Source organism: Ptiloglossa arizonensis, chromosome 13 (genome assembly GCF_051014685.1).
Source record: "Ptiloglossa arizonensis isolate GNS036 chromosome 13, iyPtiAriz1_principal, whole genome shotgun sequence".
Taxonomy (NCBI): domain Eukaryota; kingdom Metazoa; phylum Arthropoda; class Insecta; order Hymenoptera; family Colletidae; genus Ptiloglossa; species Ptiloglossa arizonensis.
In genome coordinates, this window is record NC_135060.1 from 6,015,698 (window position 1) to 6,033,114 (window position 17,417).

The following is a 17,417-nucleotide window of genomic DNA, read 5'->3' on the forward strand; positions in this document are numbered from 1 at the left end:
TGAATTTTTCTTAATTTTCTTTTCTTATTATGTAAAGAAAAGATTTTGTTAACTAGTAAAGGCAAATAAATGCCTGCTATTTGTTGGTTGTAAAATTTGTAATTTGTATGCCATACTAACACTACTAATTTTATGTACCTACATAAAAAGCTTACTAATAAAACTTACAAATCAAATACAGTGAAGTTTCTTTCTGTATGGGGAATTATATATAATGTAGGAAGTAATTGAACAACTTCAGTTATGTGTATTTATATTTTATAACAATATGAATGGTTTCATACATACATATATAAAAATAGCTGTTATTGCTTTATCACATTTTGACAAAATAGAAACTTCACGAACATTAAACGAAAAAGGAAGTTCAGCATAGAATTTCCTCTTTACAAATAACAACCGCAAAAATCTTATAAAATGGAGTAATTGCACAAAACATTGCTCATATTTGCAACAGTATAATTCTATGAACATCACTCAATGTCCGTTTAATTTTTGTATGGCAATTATTATTAATTTACTTAAACAAATCCTTTCAATAACAAAACTAAAAATGCAGTGACATAAAACAATTACTAAAAGTAATTATAAAAATTGTGTTATGTAAATCAAATATTTCTTTGGTGGAGTAGATACTACTTTACAATTTGTAAACTAACGAAGTACATTTTACAAAATTTGAGTAATCTAATAATATTTTAGCAAAATAAAATCATATAAACATATTATTACTAACAAATTTTCTTTAAAAAAGCTAAGAAAGGCCATTTAATTTAGTAAGACAATATTTCTTAACACCATTACTGAATTTTAGACTTGAACATTTTTAATAATAAACTGAACTAAAACAAATGACTAATAAATTATTTTCGCATACAATTTTTGTTACAATTAAAAAAAAGAATGTTGAAGTTGCCTTGATATATATATACATATATATGTGTATGTACAGATCAAGTTTTACTTATTTTAATAAACATTTCATATGTTTATTAAAATTCTGGAATTAATACTTTTTTAAAATCCTCCAAATGTAGCATTTGTTGAATATTTTTATATTATTGTTGTTTATTTGTTACTAGTTTAATTTGTTACTATTTTCATATTGTCTTTCTCATATACTAGCGGTCTAACACTAAGAGTATGCGAGCTTTCAAATTTTGTATGAATAGTAATTTCTGTAACAAACGGCTATATAAAACATATAAAATAACAAATCTCATTATAAGGCAGTAGCATGATAAGAATATTGTATGCAGAGCAAGCTACGGCACAATAAAAGTTTTATAGTTCTGTATATAAATGGTATGGTATATTGACCAAAGCTATAGTGACAAAATATTTATCAAATGCTTGTATATGTATCGGGCAGATGATATTCTTATGACCCAAATTCCCAACTGGTAAATTTGTAAATATTAATCATTGTACATTCCATCAATAAGAAAATCCATCCTTCGATAATGTCGTTTATCCCAACAATCTCTACCTTGTTTATACACCATAAAAATGACAGCACTTAATATTGGCAAAGCTAGAAGAGTAATAACAACTGGCAAAAAATAATCAATTTTTTTTGATATTCCTAAGCGTAATCTTGTAGGTGATACAAATGGTTGTTTATCACTATTAGGTCCTGCTATTGTTACAGTTGGCTTTGCTTTATGTTCTTTAAGTGAAGATACTGTTGTAGCAGTACTTGCTGTTAGATTTTGCTGCAATGTACTATTTACAGTAGTACTTAAAGCATCTTCCAATTGTTTATTAGAAATATTTGATTTTAAATTATTCAAATCATCATTCACATGTTCTACATTATCATGAATAACACTTGATGTTGTAAGATGTTCAGTTATTGATTTTGTGTCATTAGATACTGATGTTTCAATAACAGAAGAATTTTCCTCTTTTACATCCAATATTTCAGTTGCTCCTTTTCTTGGAACAATTTTGGATAATGTACTATTCCTTTTTATTACATTCGGAGCATCATTCTTTTCTTTTGATAAATTACTTTCTACATTTAGATTGTCAGAAATATTTGCTAACTGGAAAGTACCGGAAAATGCACGCTGAGTGGTAGATACGAATGAAATTGGACCACCTTCTCCTGCAAACGATGGGGTGTCAACATTTCCCTAGAAGTACATTCACACAAACTTTAAATTCAATTTTAATTGGAATCACTACACATAGCACATTAAACAAAAATGATTAAATCATACATTGAATTTTAGAACATTGGTAATTACATAAATGTGTCAATTGGCAGATAAAAAAATTCTTACATACGTTCAATGTTTTTGTAGAGTTGTTAGATTCAGATATGGGTTGAATAGCAGAAGATAAGGTCCGGTGATCATTTTCGGAAAAAGCATCAATAAGGCTAACATTTGATGCAGACGTTAATAGCATTCTACCATCTGTTTTAACTTCATCACTAACAGATAAGGTTAGAACAGATACAATCCATATAAACAGAGTCAATCCATGAAGATTCAGCATCACGAATAAATTCATTATTTTAGTCGTAAGATCGTATTCTGCAATATTTCTGTGTTCGGGTAAATCCGGTTAAAACTTTTGTAAAAATATAGAAAAACTAAAAAAAAAATAAGTGGTCCGAACCACTAAGAAACTCCTTGCTGCATCGCAAGCACGCACTAACTGTTGCGTAAATACATATGTACAGATATACAATACATGTTAATGCTCTATAATTCACTTTGTACGATTTCACTTTTTTCACTGTCCCAAGTAATAACAATAAATTTTACCGATTTAGCCTTAACACATTTACAAATAAATATAAAGATAACGTAATAAGTTTATTTTTTATACTTTTATAAATCGGGTGTTATATGTACGTACAATTAATCACTTATCTCAATCTACAATTTTATACAATTTAATCATTACTGTTGTAAAATTTCTAAAAATGATAAAAATATTATGTAAAGATAACAATAGTTATAAATTATTAAATGATTAGATAAAGCGAGATTATAGCGTGTAAAACACATTAAAAAGTAATTAAGAACTATTTGATTTACAAAATAATTTTTAATTCATTTAATAATTTATTTTGAAAAATAGGACAATAAGAAATGCAGAGATATTAAAAATTATTATATTTATTATAAATAAGTATTTGTATAAATAGCACTTAAATAGGTATATTTAATAATTTTAGGGGGTACCATTGGGTACCCATATACTAATGGGTACTATTTTCTCGGTGGAAATGAGTCCAAACACGAACTTATTTGAACTACTTTTAGTTAATAGTTTTTCAGAAATGATTTGAATAAATTATAACTAAAAATGATCCGAATAAGGTCCTATTTAGACTTATTTTCGTTTAGAAAACCTCACTAATCAATTAATATTACTTTCGTAAAGATATAATGTAAATTATATAAATTTTTTTTCATACTAGCGATTGATACACTGCTACAGGTGCGGTATCGCTTTGAAGTTACGGTATAGCCTGAGATCGCACGTGATGCGAGCTTCGTCACTTTTGCACTATCTCATTCTCTCTAGAGGGTATTACATTTACTTTCTTCGTTGAAAGATTTGCAGGTGAGTGGGTCTCATCTCGAGGTAAAAATCGCTATCCACCAGGCTTTCAACCCAACTGAGCAGTCCTGATTTTGTGCTTTAACCACTTCCTTGACAAGTTTTTTTCATTAGTCGGTTTAAAAAATGCAAAATTGTTTTATAGAATTTGCAGCTGATTAAGAAAAGATGCATAAACATTTCTTTTCTAAAGAAGAAGTGTTCACTTGCACTTGCACTTGCACTTGCACTTGCACTTGCACTTGCACTTGCACTTGCACTTGCACTTGCACTTGCACTTGCACTTGCACTTGCACTTGCATCCGTTAAAAAAATTCTGTCTTTTTACCCGGGGTTCATCGACGAAACATCAATATATTTCGTATTGTTTATTAAACAATCTGAATGATGGGACGTTGATAACACTCACTCGGAAGAGTACCTTAACTTAGGATTTCATCGAATTTCGTACTCATATTAGTTTGAAAATAAACCCCTCGTGTTTGGTCTCATTTTAATCGGAAAACTTTTATTAATCCATTGCTAATAGTCTCACAAAGATACAGTGAGATATATAAAAGTTTCTAGTTTTCATTAGTGGGAGTCACATCGATACACGTGTACCATCGCTTTGAAGTTACGACCAGTTGGTTTTTATGTTCACAGCTGCAGCCCACTCGAGTCAACTGATCGCTCGAGTTGAAAAAACATAGTGGTTGGAATAATTTCATTTTACTTACTCTCGGTAAAATTGTTTCAGTTATCCGAACAATATTGTACTACGAGCGAATACAAAGTTCATTATTAATCGCTCGTAAGTCGTTAAAACGCAAAACCATTCATGTGTTGATGTCTCATCAGTTCTCCTGAAATCACTTGCACTGTACTGCAACCTGACTATCGACAGTGTCGGCGGGCAACATCGCACAACACACGGAGTGGTTTTCAGCGAACTATGAGGAACGTAAGTTAGAGTCGGACAAAATATATATCTGAATGCAAATTTCAAATAACGAATAAAACATTTTTTAAATATTTTTGGAATATCTTTTTTTAAAAGATAATCCGAGATACCTCTATCCAACGAATAACAAAAAACATTGATTTTTTAAGAGAAAGATTCACGTTCCGAAAGTTTTAGGGTAAATGTCACGAGGCTTCAATTTTATTTGAATAATAGGTGACAAATAAAATATAGTACAAATAAATTTAAAAAAAAGTTCGTCAGTCACTTTTCAGAAAGTAGAGTCATCTCCGCCATTATTTATATTTTTTCAATACGAAAAACCCGGTAAAAGAAGACTGGCCGTCGAGGGCATCCTTTGTCACAATCGCATTGAAAAAACAAATAATTACAAACTATTTATGATCTACCATGTCACAGAAATATTCAACAAATTTACTTATATTGTGTAACTAACAATAAGGTGATCGTACAAATAGTTCAAAGATTGGTTGGCATTATATATTTTATATATAAATATAATACGATTATCGACATTTTTACTTTTTTCATACTATTTTCTAGTAGGGGGTGGACTTACAAAAGTTTGCACAAGGACGACTCCACATGATCTCCTCCGTAGCTGAATTCACATACACACGCCTTTGAATAAGAAAAATTTCACAAATCAATTAATATTGTTCCCATGAAGATACAATGAAGAACATACAACTTTTTACTTTGCATTAATAGTTCACACACCGGCGCGCGTACGGCATCGCTTTAAAGTTTCGGCGAATGATCGTATATACGTGATGCAAGCTCGTCACTCTTCGTATGTACCATTCTCTTTTCTCGTTGGGCAATTCAAGCGATGATCGACCTCCGTTTGAGAAAGTTCGCTATCCATTTCACTTTTAAAGGTACCCATACACGATCAATATTATTGAAGCAGTAGTATTATGTCAATAATATTGAGAACAGACAGCTCAATATTATCGAGACTATATTTCCAATTTTTCTCCTCAGTTTCGCAGTAAACATTCAGAAAGTAAAACAGTTCGCATAAAGTTAAGTGCTGCAAAAGTAAATTGCATTGCTATAGCTTTCTTCGAAACATCAGAACGTGGATACATAAATATCCCTATTGCGCATGACCTTTTTGAATGGTTAATTTTCTTTCATTTTTTTCTATAGTCAGCTCTTAAAGAATTAAACTTTTTGATTACGTCTTCCTTGTTTGCAATAATGTATCAAAAGGGTGTTCCGCGAATTCTTTCTATTGCAGTTCGTATAATTTTCATTTTTAAGCAAGCCTCTATTTAACTTTATGCATTAGATAGGAGACTCTCTTTGATCACGTTTTACACTTTGTATCTGTGAGACATATTGTAGAACGATATGAATAGTACAATCGTACATAGGAGACTGACAACTTTTAGTCCGGATTCAAAAATAGAATCATCCCTTCGAGTCTTTATGTTTATGCACTGCGTCGGTGTTTGCAGGAAAGAGCGATTCGCTATTAGCGTCGAATTTAGTCGTCATTTGTGTTTGTGTTTTGTGACTTTTTATTGTCTTTTGTCACTATTGAGCGACAAAATGAGTTATGTGTAACTACTATATATATTGTAAGAAACAGACTTTTTCGTCGTGTAACACAGTAGTATTCCTCTAACTGGCACAAATTTTATTCCTCGAGCTGACACAGAATTATCCTCACCGCTTCTTGTAACTTCTCACACCGAGCAAGCCTCAACGTTATCTCTGACCCACGACCACGTAATAAATTCTAAACAAAATTGTTTAAATGTTTTTAAAGTTGTTTTTCTAATTTCATCTTCTTTTAATTTCGATAAATTGATTAAAAGGTATTTTCTTTCGTGCAGAGAGGGAGACTGATCGTTCTCGATGGCCAGTCGGTTTTTATTTTCAGAGTTATCGGTCAAATTACTAGATGGCTTGCTTTGCGCTGAAAAACATAAAAACAATGATAGGGCTTCCTTATGAGCGTAATTCATATTTCAATGCGACTCTATCACGTTAAATCATGATAGAGAAGTGTATATATGCCATCTTCATGGATACCCTCTTTATTGTAATAAGTTTCTATAAGAAAGAACTTTTTCAAACAAATGCACTGTTCAAAATTATTGGAAGATTAGACTACCACATACAGTAGTATTGTCCACGCCTGGGGCCCCTAATACTGCTCTGACCCTCTCTACATGCTATGAAGCAATGGTCGCCAACCTTGAAGGGTAGAGGAGCCTTCTATAAAAATTTCACTTTCAAACGACTATTCTCACACTAGACTCAAGTAACGAAATCATCCCTATGCGCGGTTTTCTTATATAAGGTGTCTTGCAATAAGTAGTACAATCGAATAAATGGTACTTCTACGTATAAACATAAATCGAAAAGGTAGCGTACACATATAGTTAAAAGTAGGAAAATAATATTTCTGATTATAAATCACTACTTCCAAACGTTATATAGAAATGTAATGGACAATTATAAATCACGAGTGTGCCTCGTACAGATCTAAAGTCAATTTTCTCGAAAACAGAGTCGACTTGAACAAAATAATTTTACTTTATATTTTCGATTTATTTTCGATTTATTTTCAAACACAGAATCATCTCGTTGTCAACTGTGCTATTCATTGCAAGACACCCTATATAATGCAAGCGACCCATCGACTCGCGCGGCTGACGACCGCAAGCGGGGGCGATCCTTATCGCGCACCGAATCGAATTTCATTCGGTGAAGAAAATTAAAATTTGTACATTTTTCATTATATCTTTATGACAGTATTATCAATGAATCGGCAAAGAATTTCTGGTTAAAATGAGCTCAAACGTAACCTTATTTGGACAATATTTAATCATACGTAGACGAAAGTTTTTTTTAGAAATAATTCGAAAAACATAATTAAAATTAATCTATATATGGTCGCGTTTAGTCTAATTTTAATCGGAAAACCCTTACCAATGATAAAACCAAGGCAATGAAAAATGTAAAAAAATTTCTTTTCCATCAGTGATTGACACATCGATACGCGCGCGGCATCGCTTTTAAGTTTCGGTCACCGAGAGCATGTAATTCGAAACTCGTTCGCTTTTGCTTTATCTTCTCCACTTTCATTGTCGGTGGACCCCATTGATTTTTCTCGCGGCCTCATCTGTGAGCCTGTGTTTCTATATTTATTTTTCACTACTTACACTAGTTAAAAATGATGACTAACACCCCAAATAAGTAGGGCAGAAAAATACCTTTACACATAGTGTGCACGAACCAGATATTTATCTTTAAGGACAAAATGCCTAATGTTGCTTTCGGAAGATACAATTTCTGCAACGAGATTTCATAATGTGAAGTCACTTTTAAGAGATATCAAATTCATTTTTAATAATTGATTATCTTTTTGAAAGCGTTATTCAATGGAGTTAAACCCATTGTTCTCCATCTTTTTTGACGAACGTTACTTTCGAGTGGATTGGCCTTACATAATGTATTGAATCAACATTTTCGAACTTTATAATTAAAATTTATTGCCAATAGAGTAATTGTTGGCAAACAAATTTGATTTCCTTTGTTCGGAATTAAACATTTTTAATGTTGAACAATGTACTGAATTACACTTTCTGTAATTTTAAGTCAACACGAGTAACTAAATTCATTGTTGATAGCGACGGGTTGACAACCACTGTTATAAAGTACAGTAATTCCCGCTTTCGCATGACAAAATCGAACGGCCGGTTCTCTTGAAAGCGGGCTACGTAGCAATTTTTATCTCGAGCTGTGGCCTCGCCCGTGTTTACCGTCCGACAAAGAAAGTGAATGGGATACATCGCGAGTAAGCGAGGTAGAGCGACAACCAGAGAGTTTCGCATTACATGCGCTCAGTGGCCGCAACTTCAAAGCGATGCCGCGCGCGTATCGGTGTGTCTACACTAGTGTAAATTGAAAACATTTACATTTTTCATTATATCTTTATGATAGTATTATCAATGGATTGGTAAGGATTTCCCAATGAAAACGAATCCAAACACGACCACGTTCGGACTACTTTTAATCACAGGTTAAACGAATTACCCCTAAATTTTGCAAATGAAAATGTTACGCTGCCGAAAAATTTGTCTTTTACAAACATAATAGTTAATACTAAAATGCTAATTGAAATTTAATAATTTTTTTAAAAAATAACTTAAATAAATGCATGCTGTTTTCATTACGAAAGTGAACCGGTCAGCAGTATCAGCATGATAAAAAATACGAACAGTATAGAAACAAATACAAATAAAAGCTTTATTAATTTTAAGAATCTTATAATTACATTATCTTCGTGCATTGTTATAAAATGTCTGTATTGCTTGCACTTGCAACTGAATAAAACTTGGTTGATCTTGTGACCACAGTGCTAAGGTTGAAAACATGTTTTTTGTTTCTTCCTCATCCAAATCTGGCTCAACGTACGGTTCATAGTTACCTTTGAGGTCACTGAACTCGGAATCTACATTGCACTCCTCTGTTTCATTGCTGTCGGTGAGCCGTTCTTCTATCTGATTTTGAGGGACAGTCTCCTCTGCGATTGTTCCCACTGTCTCTTTAATTTCGGTAATGACCGGCATATCGCAAGAACGCTCTCCTTGGTGTTCTTGTGTTTGCTCCTGTGTTACTTTACCTGCTAGTAATTTCCTCCATGACTTACAAATACCTATTTGTATCATGTCTATCCAAATTTCATTAATTAAACTAATACAATCCTTTATATAATAGTTCGCATAAAATTCTACCACACCATCGGGAAACTCTAAAATCTTCCTCATCATGCGATGACTGAAAGATCTCCTCATCCTTTCTATTATTTCTTGACCTCCTGGTTGCATACTCGTCATCGTGTTCGCCGAAAAGTATACGAGTTCAATATTGTCATTTTGTCTTTGTAATTGTGGTGGTAGTATATGAGCTTCACAGTTATCTAATAGTAGGAACACCTTCCCGCAAGCACCCCTTTGGAGCTGCTGTCTTCTGACGGCTGGCTTGAAACGGTTCTCCAACCAATCGGCGAACTCGTTTTGATTCATCCAAGTATTTCTCTGGGCCTTGAAAATGACCGGTAATCGATTCCGGCAATTCTTTAGAGTTCTCGATCTCTTGCATTCGTGGATGGCTAGTGGTGAAAGCTCCTGCGTTCTGGTTGAATCCGTGCAATCCTTTGTTATTTTCTTTTTTGAAATTTTTCTTCTTCCAGTATGGACCAATGTTTTTTGCGGAACAACCTTCCACGTCAGGCCCATTTCGCGCATATTATAAAAATTCTGCAGCTCTATGTATTCCTCTTCCAGCCGCTGCAGAGAGCTCCAGGAAAAGTCTTCCTCCTCCTCCGTATTGCTACATGCACACTCGCCGTGGTACCTGGGGAGGCGGATGCCATGCCGACGTTTAAACCTCCATATCCAACCTCTGGAGGCCGTAAATGACGACGGGCCGCCAAATTCTTCATTTAATTCTTTTGCTTTCTCGTGGAGTAGTGCATCAGTAATGTGATCGCCTATTGCCTGTCGCTGCAAGTACCACGAGTGTAGACGAATATCCAACTCATCCAGTACGGGCATCCGAAACTTCTTCTGATTTTGAATTCCCAATATTTGCGATTGTTGTCGTATCTGGACTGCATTTGATCTGATGCGGCGGATGGTTATACTGTTGACATTGTAGTCGTGGGCCAATTGAATCATCGAAACACCATTCTCTAACTTCTGTAAGATGTCAAACCGTTGTTGCAGCGTTAAGTAAACGCGCGTCTTAATGCGTCTGACCGACATCGTACACTCTGATACACTCCAGGGATAGGTATGCCTCGGGGGTTTAGTGGGGCCCTTTACCGCGCCACAAGTGAGTGAACTAGAGAACTAAAGAATGTGGGATGAGGAAGAATGCGTGGAGGGAAGTTTGAATTCTACTTCAGCTTCCTTTTCATACTTCTATGCATTATTTGTAACTCTATTTAGACCACTATTTAAATGTAAGTATTACATTTATAGGATATATTAATTACTACATGACACTAATGTTAATAGAATTTTAAATAATAAAATACAAATTAGTAATTAAGTAAAAATCGTATTAAAGAAAAGTAAATACTAGTAAGTATAAAGAAACACTATACGTATAATGGTATAAATGAAAGTTTAATTATATGTTCCATCGTATTAACCATTATTATTAATTATAAATATTTTTATACGGAAGGTTATACTGATGTATCAAATAAAATACAGTTAAGTTTAAAATTACAATCAAGTTCAATTCTTAAGCAATTTAACACTTAATACATTAAGTATAAGGTAATAACAACAATAATAATTATAAACGTTCCGATGGTTCAAGTGATTACTGATCTGATATATGTATAATTTAAAAAAACAAAAGATGCACACCAGATTAGTAGCCACTAGAATTATCTAAATGTCCGGTTTTACAATCATGGTAACTACAATATTAATCTAGTATAGATAATAATAAACTAAATACGATTACTGAGACATTTTTCTGGCACAGAGACGTTTCCTTCAACTGTTATTTTATTTATATTCTATATTACTAATAAATACTTTTTACATCTGACTTGATAATCATAAATAAATTGTTTACAAACAAAATAATTATTTAGAAGTTTTAATACGTTTTTGTAAGATTCCAACAATGTATGTATGCATGTGCAATGTTTCATTTGATATAATGGATACTGAATATTTATACGTACATTTTTGTTCTAATTTCCTCTAATCAAATTCGTAATCCTAAACTACTGAATGGCATGAGAAAATAAATGATTATTCTTTAAAATAACATACATGTTGGATTAATATTTTTTACCTCATGATTATAAATACATCTAAAGAAATTTTCAAGTGGACCTTGATAAAGACTTTTAAAACAAATAAATTTAAATTAGTTTAGTATCATAAGCCACTTCCAATAATAAATTTCATAGATAAAGTTGGTACGACCTTCAGAAATTCCTGATATTCAAAGGGTCTTCTAATGATGGCATTTTATTATCTGAAAAATATGAAATTTGTGAATGTGAAAATACATTTTTATACAAATTAAATAAATAATGATACTTTTATTATGTACTTAAGTTGTATTCAGATAAAATCATGATTCAGTCACTACTATAATTTGAAAGAAATAATAATTTATATTCTCCTTTTAACAGTTATTTCTGGAATAAGTTAATAGAAGAGATTTTTTAACGATGAACCATCAGCAACGATATTTTATTACCTGGAAAATATTAAAATTTGTAAATATGGAAATACATCTGTATATAAATCGTATAAAATATGACAATTACACTTAACACTTAAATGGATTTAATAAATATACTTGATCCTGAAAAAATGAGTGATTTATACACTTGTTTTATTAAATCTGATAGTTTTAATGTTGAATACGAGTGACTTTTTATTCTTCTATTATTACTACACATGTATCAGTTATTTCACATTCTATAAAATGTTTCTTGTTTTTATATCTATATAGAATAAATTTTGTTCATACAAGACCATACACTATTTATTTAAAAGTTGAAACATATTTATTCATTAAAATTTTGATTAATTTTTTTCATTATTTGTTATTAACTTAGCATAATATATATGCCAATGATAAAATTCACTTCATTTTGCAATAACTCATGTGATTTATTACATACAAGTAACATATTCAAAATTCATTGTCCAAACGTAATCATATTTAATAAATTATATTTTGAACGATCGTCTGCTTAGAAAGAATAGTGTAATATTGTAACCATCTAGCGGTGAACGGACCAAACTACTCTTAAAGATAAATTTATGATACAGGCAGCACCCTTAACGGCAAAACGTCTAAATTTATAGATGAATAGAAGACAGGAGATACATGACGTTTGGTAACAAGTGTCAAAAAATTTTAAGGGTGATTCTATCACAGACGAAATACAAACTCACTGGTTTGTGCTAAATAGGCATTACAGGAAATACTTTTTCGTGTCACACAGACCACATTACCATTTTCGTATTATCTTCAATGTTTATGATTCGGACTAGAATACAATTTTAGCATTATTAATGTAAAAATTAAAACTGAAGATGGCTAGAACTCAATATTTTGACAGCAATTAAAACCACCGACGACGTGTAAAATAAATGTTTCAAAATACGAGAGTTGGTGCCACGCAATCTGAAATACCGACCTCGTAAAATATCAATAGTTTTCTAGTGATTTCTTCGTGTGAGAGAGATGATTGTAGACGCTACATTTAACTGAAACACGGAAGTCGGTAAATATTATAAACAAAGAAAACTCGTCTCTGTATATCATATAAGATTTTGTCAAATCAGTTAACTTGGAAAATATGGGTAACGAGTTCCATTTATTTCTACAGATGAAGCTTGACATATTTTAAAAACATATAAATAAGAATATTTTTAAAGTTTCAGCTACGCTACCATCTAATAAAATTTGTTAAAAGACGGAAAAGAAAGATAACTAATGGTGTTACTTGAAACAAATTTATTGAAATGCATCAGAATACATTCATATTCTTACATTTCATTAAAATACTCAGAGACGCGACGCGACGCGAACCATGAAGTTGGTCTTACTAGGTCCGTTCTGTTTCTCCTTAATGAACCCGATTGAAGAAGAAATGCGTGACACCTTCACTCCGCTAGAGGTCTGCTCCGTTTCTCCCAACTATGTGCCAGGAGTATACACAAACGTGGATCTGACTCACAAAGGGTAACGAAAAGATGGTCTTACTCTGGAATAAGTGATTTCCACAGAAGCAGATAAAAATGTCTCTCTCTGCATTCGCAACATGTTCTTTCTAGAAGCGGGCGCACCAGAGGAGATGGTAACCGATCGTTCGGACCAGCTACACAGCCGGTCACTTGCTTATGCAACAAGTAGAGGTGGCCAGACCGAAGAACGAGAGAACGAGCAAAAATAAGCTACTTGCTCCATAGTTGCTTGACAGAGTACAGAGATTCGTACACGATAGCCTTAAAACTAGCTTAGACTAAGCTTAAAATTAAAAATCCGATAGTGAATGGGATAAAGGAAACCTTCGTTTTTGGATATACCTAGTTAAGTCAGCCAAATTGATAAATATCGCGTGTTCCGAATATTAATGTTACAATATGCATTTTATTTGTGCATTATAAATTATTGAATAGATTACAGAAATTAATTTTGAACGAAACAGAAAGTAAAATATGTATAAAAATAATTGTCATGGAAAATGTGAATTCAACAAAAAAATTTTTTTCATTGTTTCTACTACTATACTTTCCAAAATTTCTACGTTATCTATAAATCGGACTTCAGATCTTTCGAAAAAAAGATTGAAACTTCGCACTCTCTTTCTCTCTCGACTCACCGAAACTGTCCGAATTGTCGAGCTCACAGATGCGCAAGTTTTACATTACTATATATTGCTAATAATGGGAAAAGTTTATGTTTTCGCTGTGTACTGCGTAGGCATTATACGCAACCTGACCAGTACTATAAATAATTCAGTTTCTACAATACTCAACGTGCCATCTAGCGTTGAAGGATCACAGTTGCTGCAACATTATTCTTCCATAACGTATTTCGTACTGCTCATTATGCTATAATATTTTTGTCATCGAAATATTAAATTGAGATAAACAAAGTTAATCTACATAGTGTACAAAAATACACTTAATGAAGTAAAATCATAATTTTCTGAAATAACTGGAACCGAGAACTTCACATTTCACAGGACAATGCACCCATTCATACTGTTCGCATAACTGATCAGTGGTTTGAAGATCACGAAACAAGGAAATTAAACTGACCAACTCAGTCACCCATCACTATGATTGCATACTAAATTTAATTTTTTTCTTAATTGGAGTGCACCATATATGTACGAAATATTAAAATAAAGATAATGTACCTTTAATATTAATATTTGAATTATGAATGAATTTATCTTTTTGTTACGGTTATGAATGAATTTATCTTTTTGTCGCGTTCAACAAGATTCATATTTACATAACATTTATATAATTTTCATTCTTTGTAAATGAAAATAAAATCTAAAGATACACTATTTCTGTTAAATAATATTGCGATTATAATCATAAATAATAATTACAGGAACAAAATTAAAAAACTGTGTGATGATTAAATAGCGTGAAATAAATAACAATTTGTAGAAATCTAGATACCCACTTTGCTTTCATTATCTTGGATTTAGAATACTCAGTGGAAAATGTTTGTTCCATTTTGTGCCTAATATCTTAGCTATTGAAAAAGCACATGTTCAATACTATCAGAGTTCAAGCACGATAAATCTCGTACACGATCAAATTAATCGATAGCTATATTAAACGGAAACTTTTTTTCATCTACCCTTGAAAGTATATGAAATATGTACACAGAAACTTGAACTTTTTATCGTAACTGGTTTCTCCAATATATGGAAAATGTCTATCTTTAACGCACAAATGTGAAATATTTTTTACTGAAAACGTTAAACAAAAACGTTACTTCGCTGAACCATACGAAAATGTTAATTATGCAATAATTGTGTTAATAATATAATGATAATAATATAAAATGTATATATACATACACACACAATACAAACTACATAACATTAAAACACTTTTTATTACAATATTGATTACATATTCATTAGATGTTCTGTATCTGTTTGAAATTGATTTATTCTTTACAATTGATACTTTTGTTCGGTCGTCGATATATTGCTTTCACAGTTTTTCTTTGTTTTTGATTACCAAATCACTGTTTTATAAAAATCATTCGAAACGATTTCATATCAAACGTTGCGATATGTCAATCACTTTAGTCCATTGTATCACACGATATTACTTTACAGATACAGATATAGATTAAGCCAGTTATTTGGGATTTTATATGTAACGAAGCTACTTCGGCGATAAAAATAATTTTTTTCAAAATAATTACGAAATCATTTAACAGCCATAAAGATACTTTTTGTAAATAAACGAAGACCTGATTTACATTTACCATGATGATTTTATTTATATCCAATTGTATTTGGAGAAATACAGCACGATTTTACGAAGTCGATCGATATACGCCTGGTTTCCCTTGTACGCAGCTATGGAATCTTGCATATTGTTTAAACTAAAATTGGACTCATGGATATCCAGCGTGAATACCTTTATCATAATACACAAGTGCACAAATTCACGTTGAGAATCCTCGGCCATTTTTTCTCTAAATCCCTCTTTACTCATAGCTGTCGTGTCACAACCCATTTTACTCAATCTGTTTACAAGTGTATCATAATACAAATCCATAAGTCCGTCGAGTTGTTCGTCTGTAACATCGACCCTGACGCTCGAGAACAGATAAAAAAGCAAATCCCTCACCGAACTACTGTACACGTACATTTGAAAATCGACGAATTTCACACTATCAATTCGATCACCTTCACTGCAATGAAACAATATATTATTCACCCAGAAATCAGAATGAATAATGGTCATCCAAGGTTCCCGAACACTGTCTAGCCAAATATCCTTTAATCCTATTTCCGACATAATTTTGTAACACTTGTCGTAACAGAAACCTATCTCCGGATCTTCTTTTATGTTCTTCAATGCCATTTCCACCATATCGTCGGGATTACCTGTTATTTGTAGAGGCCTTGCGTGCATTTTGAACACCTCGAAAATCCCGGGTTTCTTTACCTTTACTGCCATACCTAAAGCATGGAATCTCGCTAAACTTTTGATTACCTCTTCCGAATGCTTCAAGTCGTAACCTACACAGAACAGTCGAAATATAAGTATTTACTTTTAAACGAAATTTCCGGCTCATTCGTGCGAAAACATTTTAAAAGATTCCATTTCAAAGAGACAAAAGAAAATAATTCCAAATTTTATTGTTAAAAATTAATACTAATTCTTTTTTTTTGTTAATAAATAATTGAGTATACCTGTATTCCTGTCACCATGGTAATAGCCTATATTTTTCAAATTCTCCATCAGAATGACAGCATTGTCGTCTACATCAACATCCGGTTGCAAAGATAGTCTGGATCCATAAAAGTTTGGCAGAATATTGAATATCTCGTTCTCCTTCAATCCAGATTCAAGTTCTATTTTGTTATATGCCGGCATAATGGTCTCGTACATAAAGATCTCTTTCATAAAAGTGCGCGAGCTGTTGAAGACGAGTCTTTGGAACTCCGTGGGCGGTAACATCTTCGCGATGAGATGAAGATCTTCCTTCTTCCCTGTATTTCTGTTCTTCAGTTCAACATCAACCTTCAGAATCGAGCTCCCGTAATTTTCCCCAAGTGGTAACAGGGACTCGGTTACGAAATTTTCAACAATTATATGATTCCCAAGCTTCTGTCGTAAAACAGGCTCTATATCGCGGAGTACAATTTCTTTCAGCTCTTTATCACTGTCGTTCATGATTACACGTGAAAAACTACTGAACACCTATAGGAAACGCTTCTCGAGAAAAGACACAACTAGAGAAATTTCGGAAAACAATTTATATTTCTTCCAAGTACCAGTTAAATTTATAAGACCAGCTACTAATAAGAGCCGAGAATTAATGTTCTTATCGATGAATTCAATACACGTATTTTTGTGTAATCTTACTTAGTCCGTATGTCAACGTTAAATATCTCTGAAGACAATGTGATACCAAATACCAACTTATATATTATACCATGGTTTCGCTTATCTTCCATGCCTACAATGATAATAACGTATAACGAATTCTTGATCTCTCCCGCTTATTACAGCCAATTCTTTTTCGTTTTAAAGGGGATGTTGATCTTTTAATGTACAGTAAATAACCCACTTCTAATCGAAAA

At 32.4% G+C, this 17,417-nt stretch overlaps 2 protein-coding genes and 1 long non-coding RNA gene across 4 annotated transcripts; all 3 read right to left on the minus strand.

Annotated features, from left to right (window-relative positions):
* Positions 1-236: 236 nt before the first annotated feature.
* Positions 237-2,676, minus strand: LOC143153799 (uncharacterized). Its single transcript, XM_076325369.1, has 2 exons — positions 2,293-2,676; positions 237-2,138 (listed from the first exon to the last, which is right to left on the minus strand). Exons 1-2 carry the CDS (start codon positions 2,518-2,520, stop codon positions 1,419-1,421), a joined length of 948 nt encoding a protein of 315 aa, XP_076181484.1. The 5' UTR covers positions 2,521-2,676; the 3' UTR covers positions 237-1,418.
* An 8,049-nt stretch (positions 2,677-10,725) lies between these two features.
* LOC143153985 (uncharacterized) lies at positions 10,726-14,153 on the minus strand. 2 transcript variants are annotated; one of them, XR_012993951.1, is made up of 3 exons: positions 13,325-14,153; positions 11,654-11,803; positions 10,726-11,575 (listed from the first exon to the last, which is right to left on the minus strand). It is a non-coding gene; the product is annotated as an uncharacterized LOC143153985 (long non-coding RNA). The 2 variants fall into 2 exon arrangements; XR_012993952.1 differs by having other exon boundaries at positions 11,641-11,803.
* Positions 14,154-15,479: 1,326 nt separating this feature from the next.
* LOC143153732 (uncharacterized) lies at positions 15,480-17,007 on the minus strand. Its single transcript, XM_076325214.1, has 2 exons — positions 16,524-17,007; positions 15,480-16,349 (listed from the first exon to the last, which is right to left on the minus strand). Exons 1-2 carry the CDS (start codon positions 17,005-17,007, stop codon positions 15,601-15,603), a joined length of 1,233 nt encoding a protein of 410 aa, XP_076181329.1. The 3' UTR covers positions 15,480-15,600.
* Between the last annotated feature and the right edge of the window lie 410 nt (positions 17,008-17,417).

Excerpts from the sequence above, each read along its gene's own strand:
- LOC143153732 (XM_076325214.1), bottom strand. The coding sequence starts at position 17,007 with ATGAACGACAGTGATAAAGAGCTGAAAGAAATTGTACTCCGCGATATA. Across the intron at positions 16,350-16,523 it reads CCATGGTGACAGGAATACAG|GTTACGACTTGAAGCATTCG; the intron begins GTATACTCAATT and ends TGTTCTGTGTAG.
- LOC143153799 (XM_076325369.1), bottom strand. The coding sequence starts at position 2,520 with ATGAATTTATTCGTGATGCTGAATCTTCATGGATTGACTCTGTTTATA. Across the intron at positions 2,139-2,292 it reads ACTCTACAAAAACATTGAAC|GGAAATGTTGACACCCCATC; the intron begins GTATGTAAGAAT and ends ATGTACTTCTAG.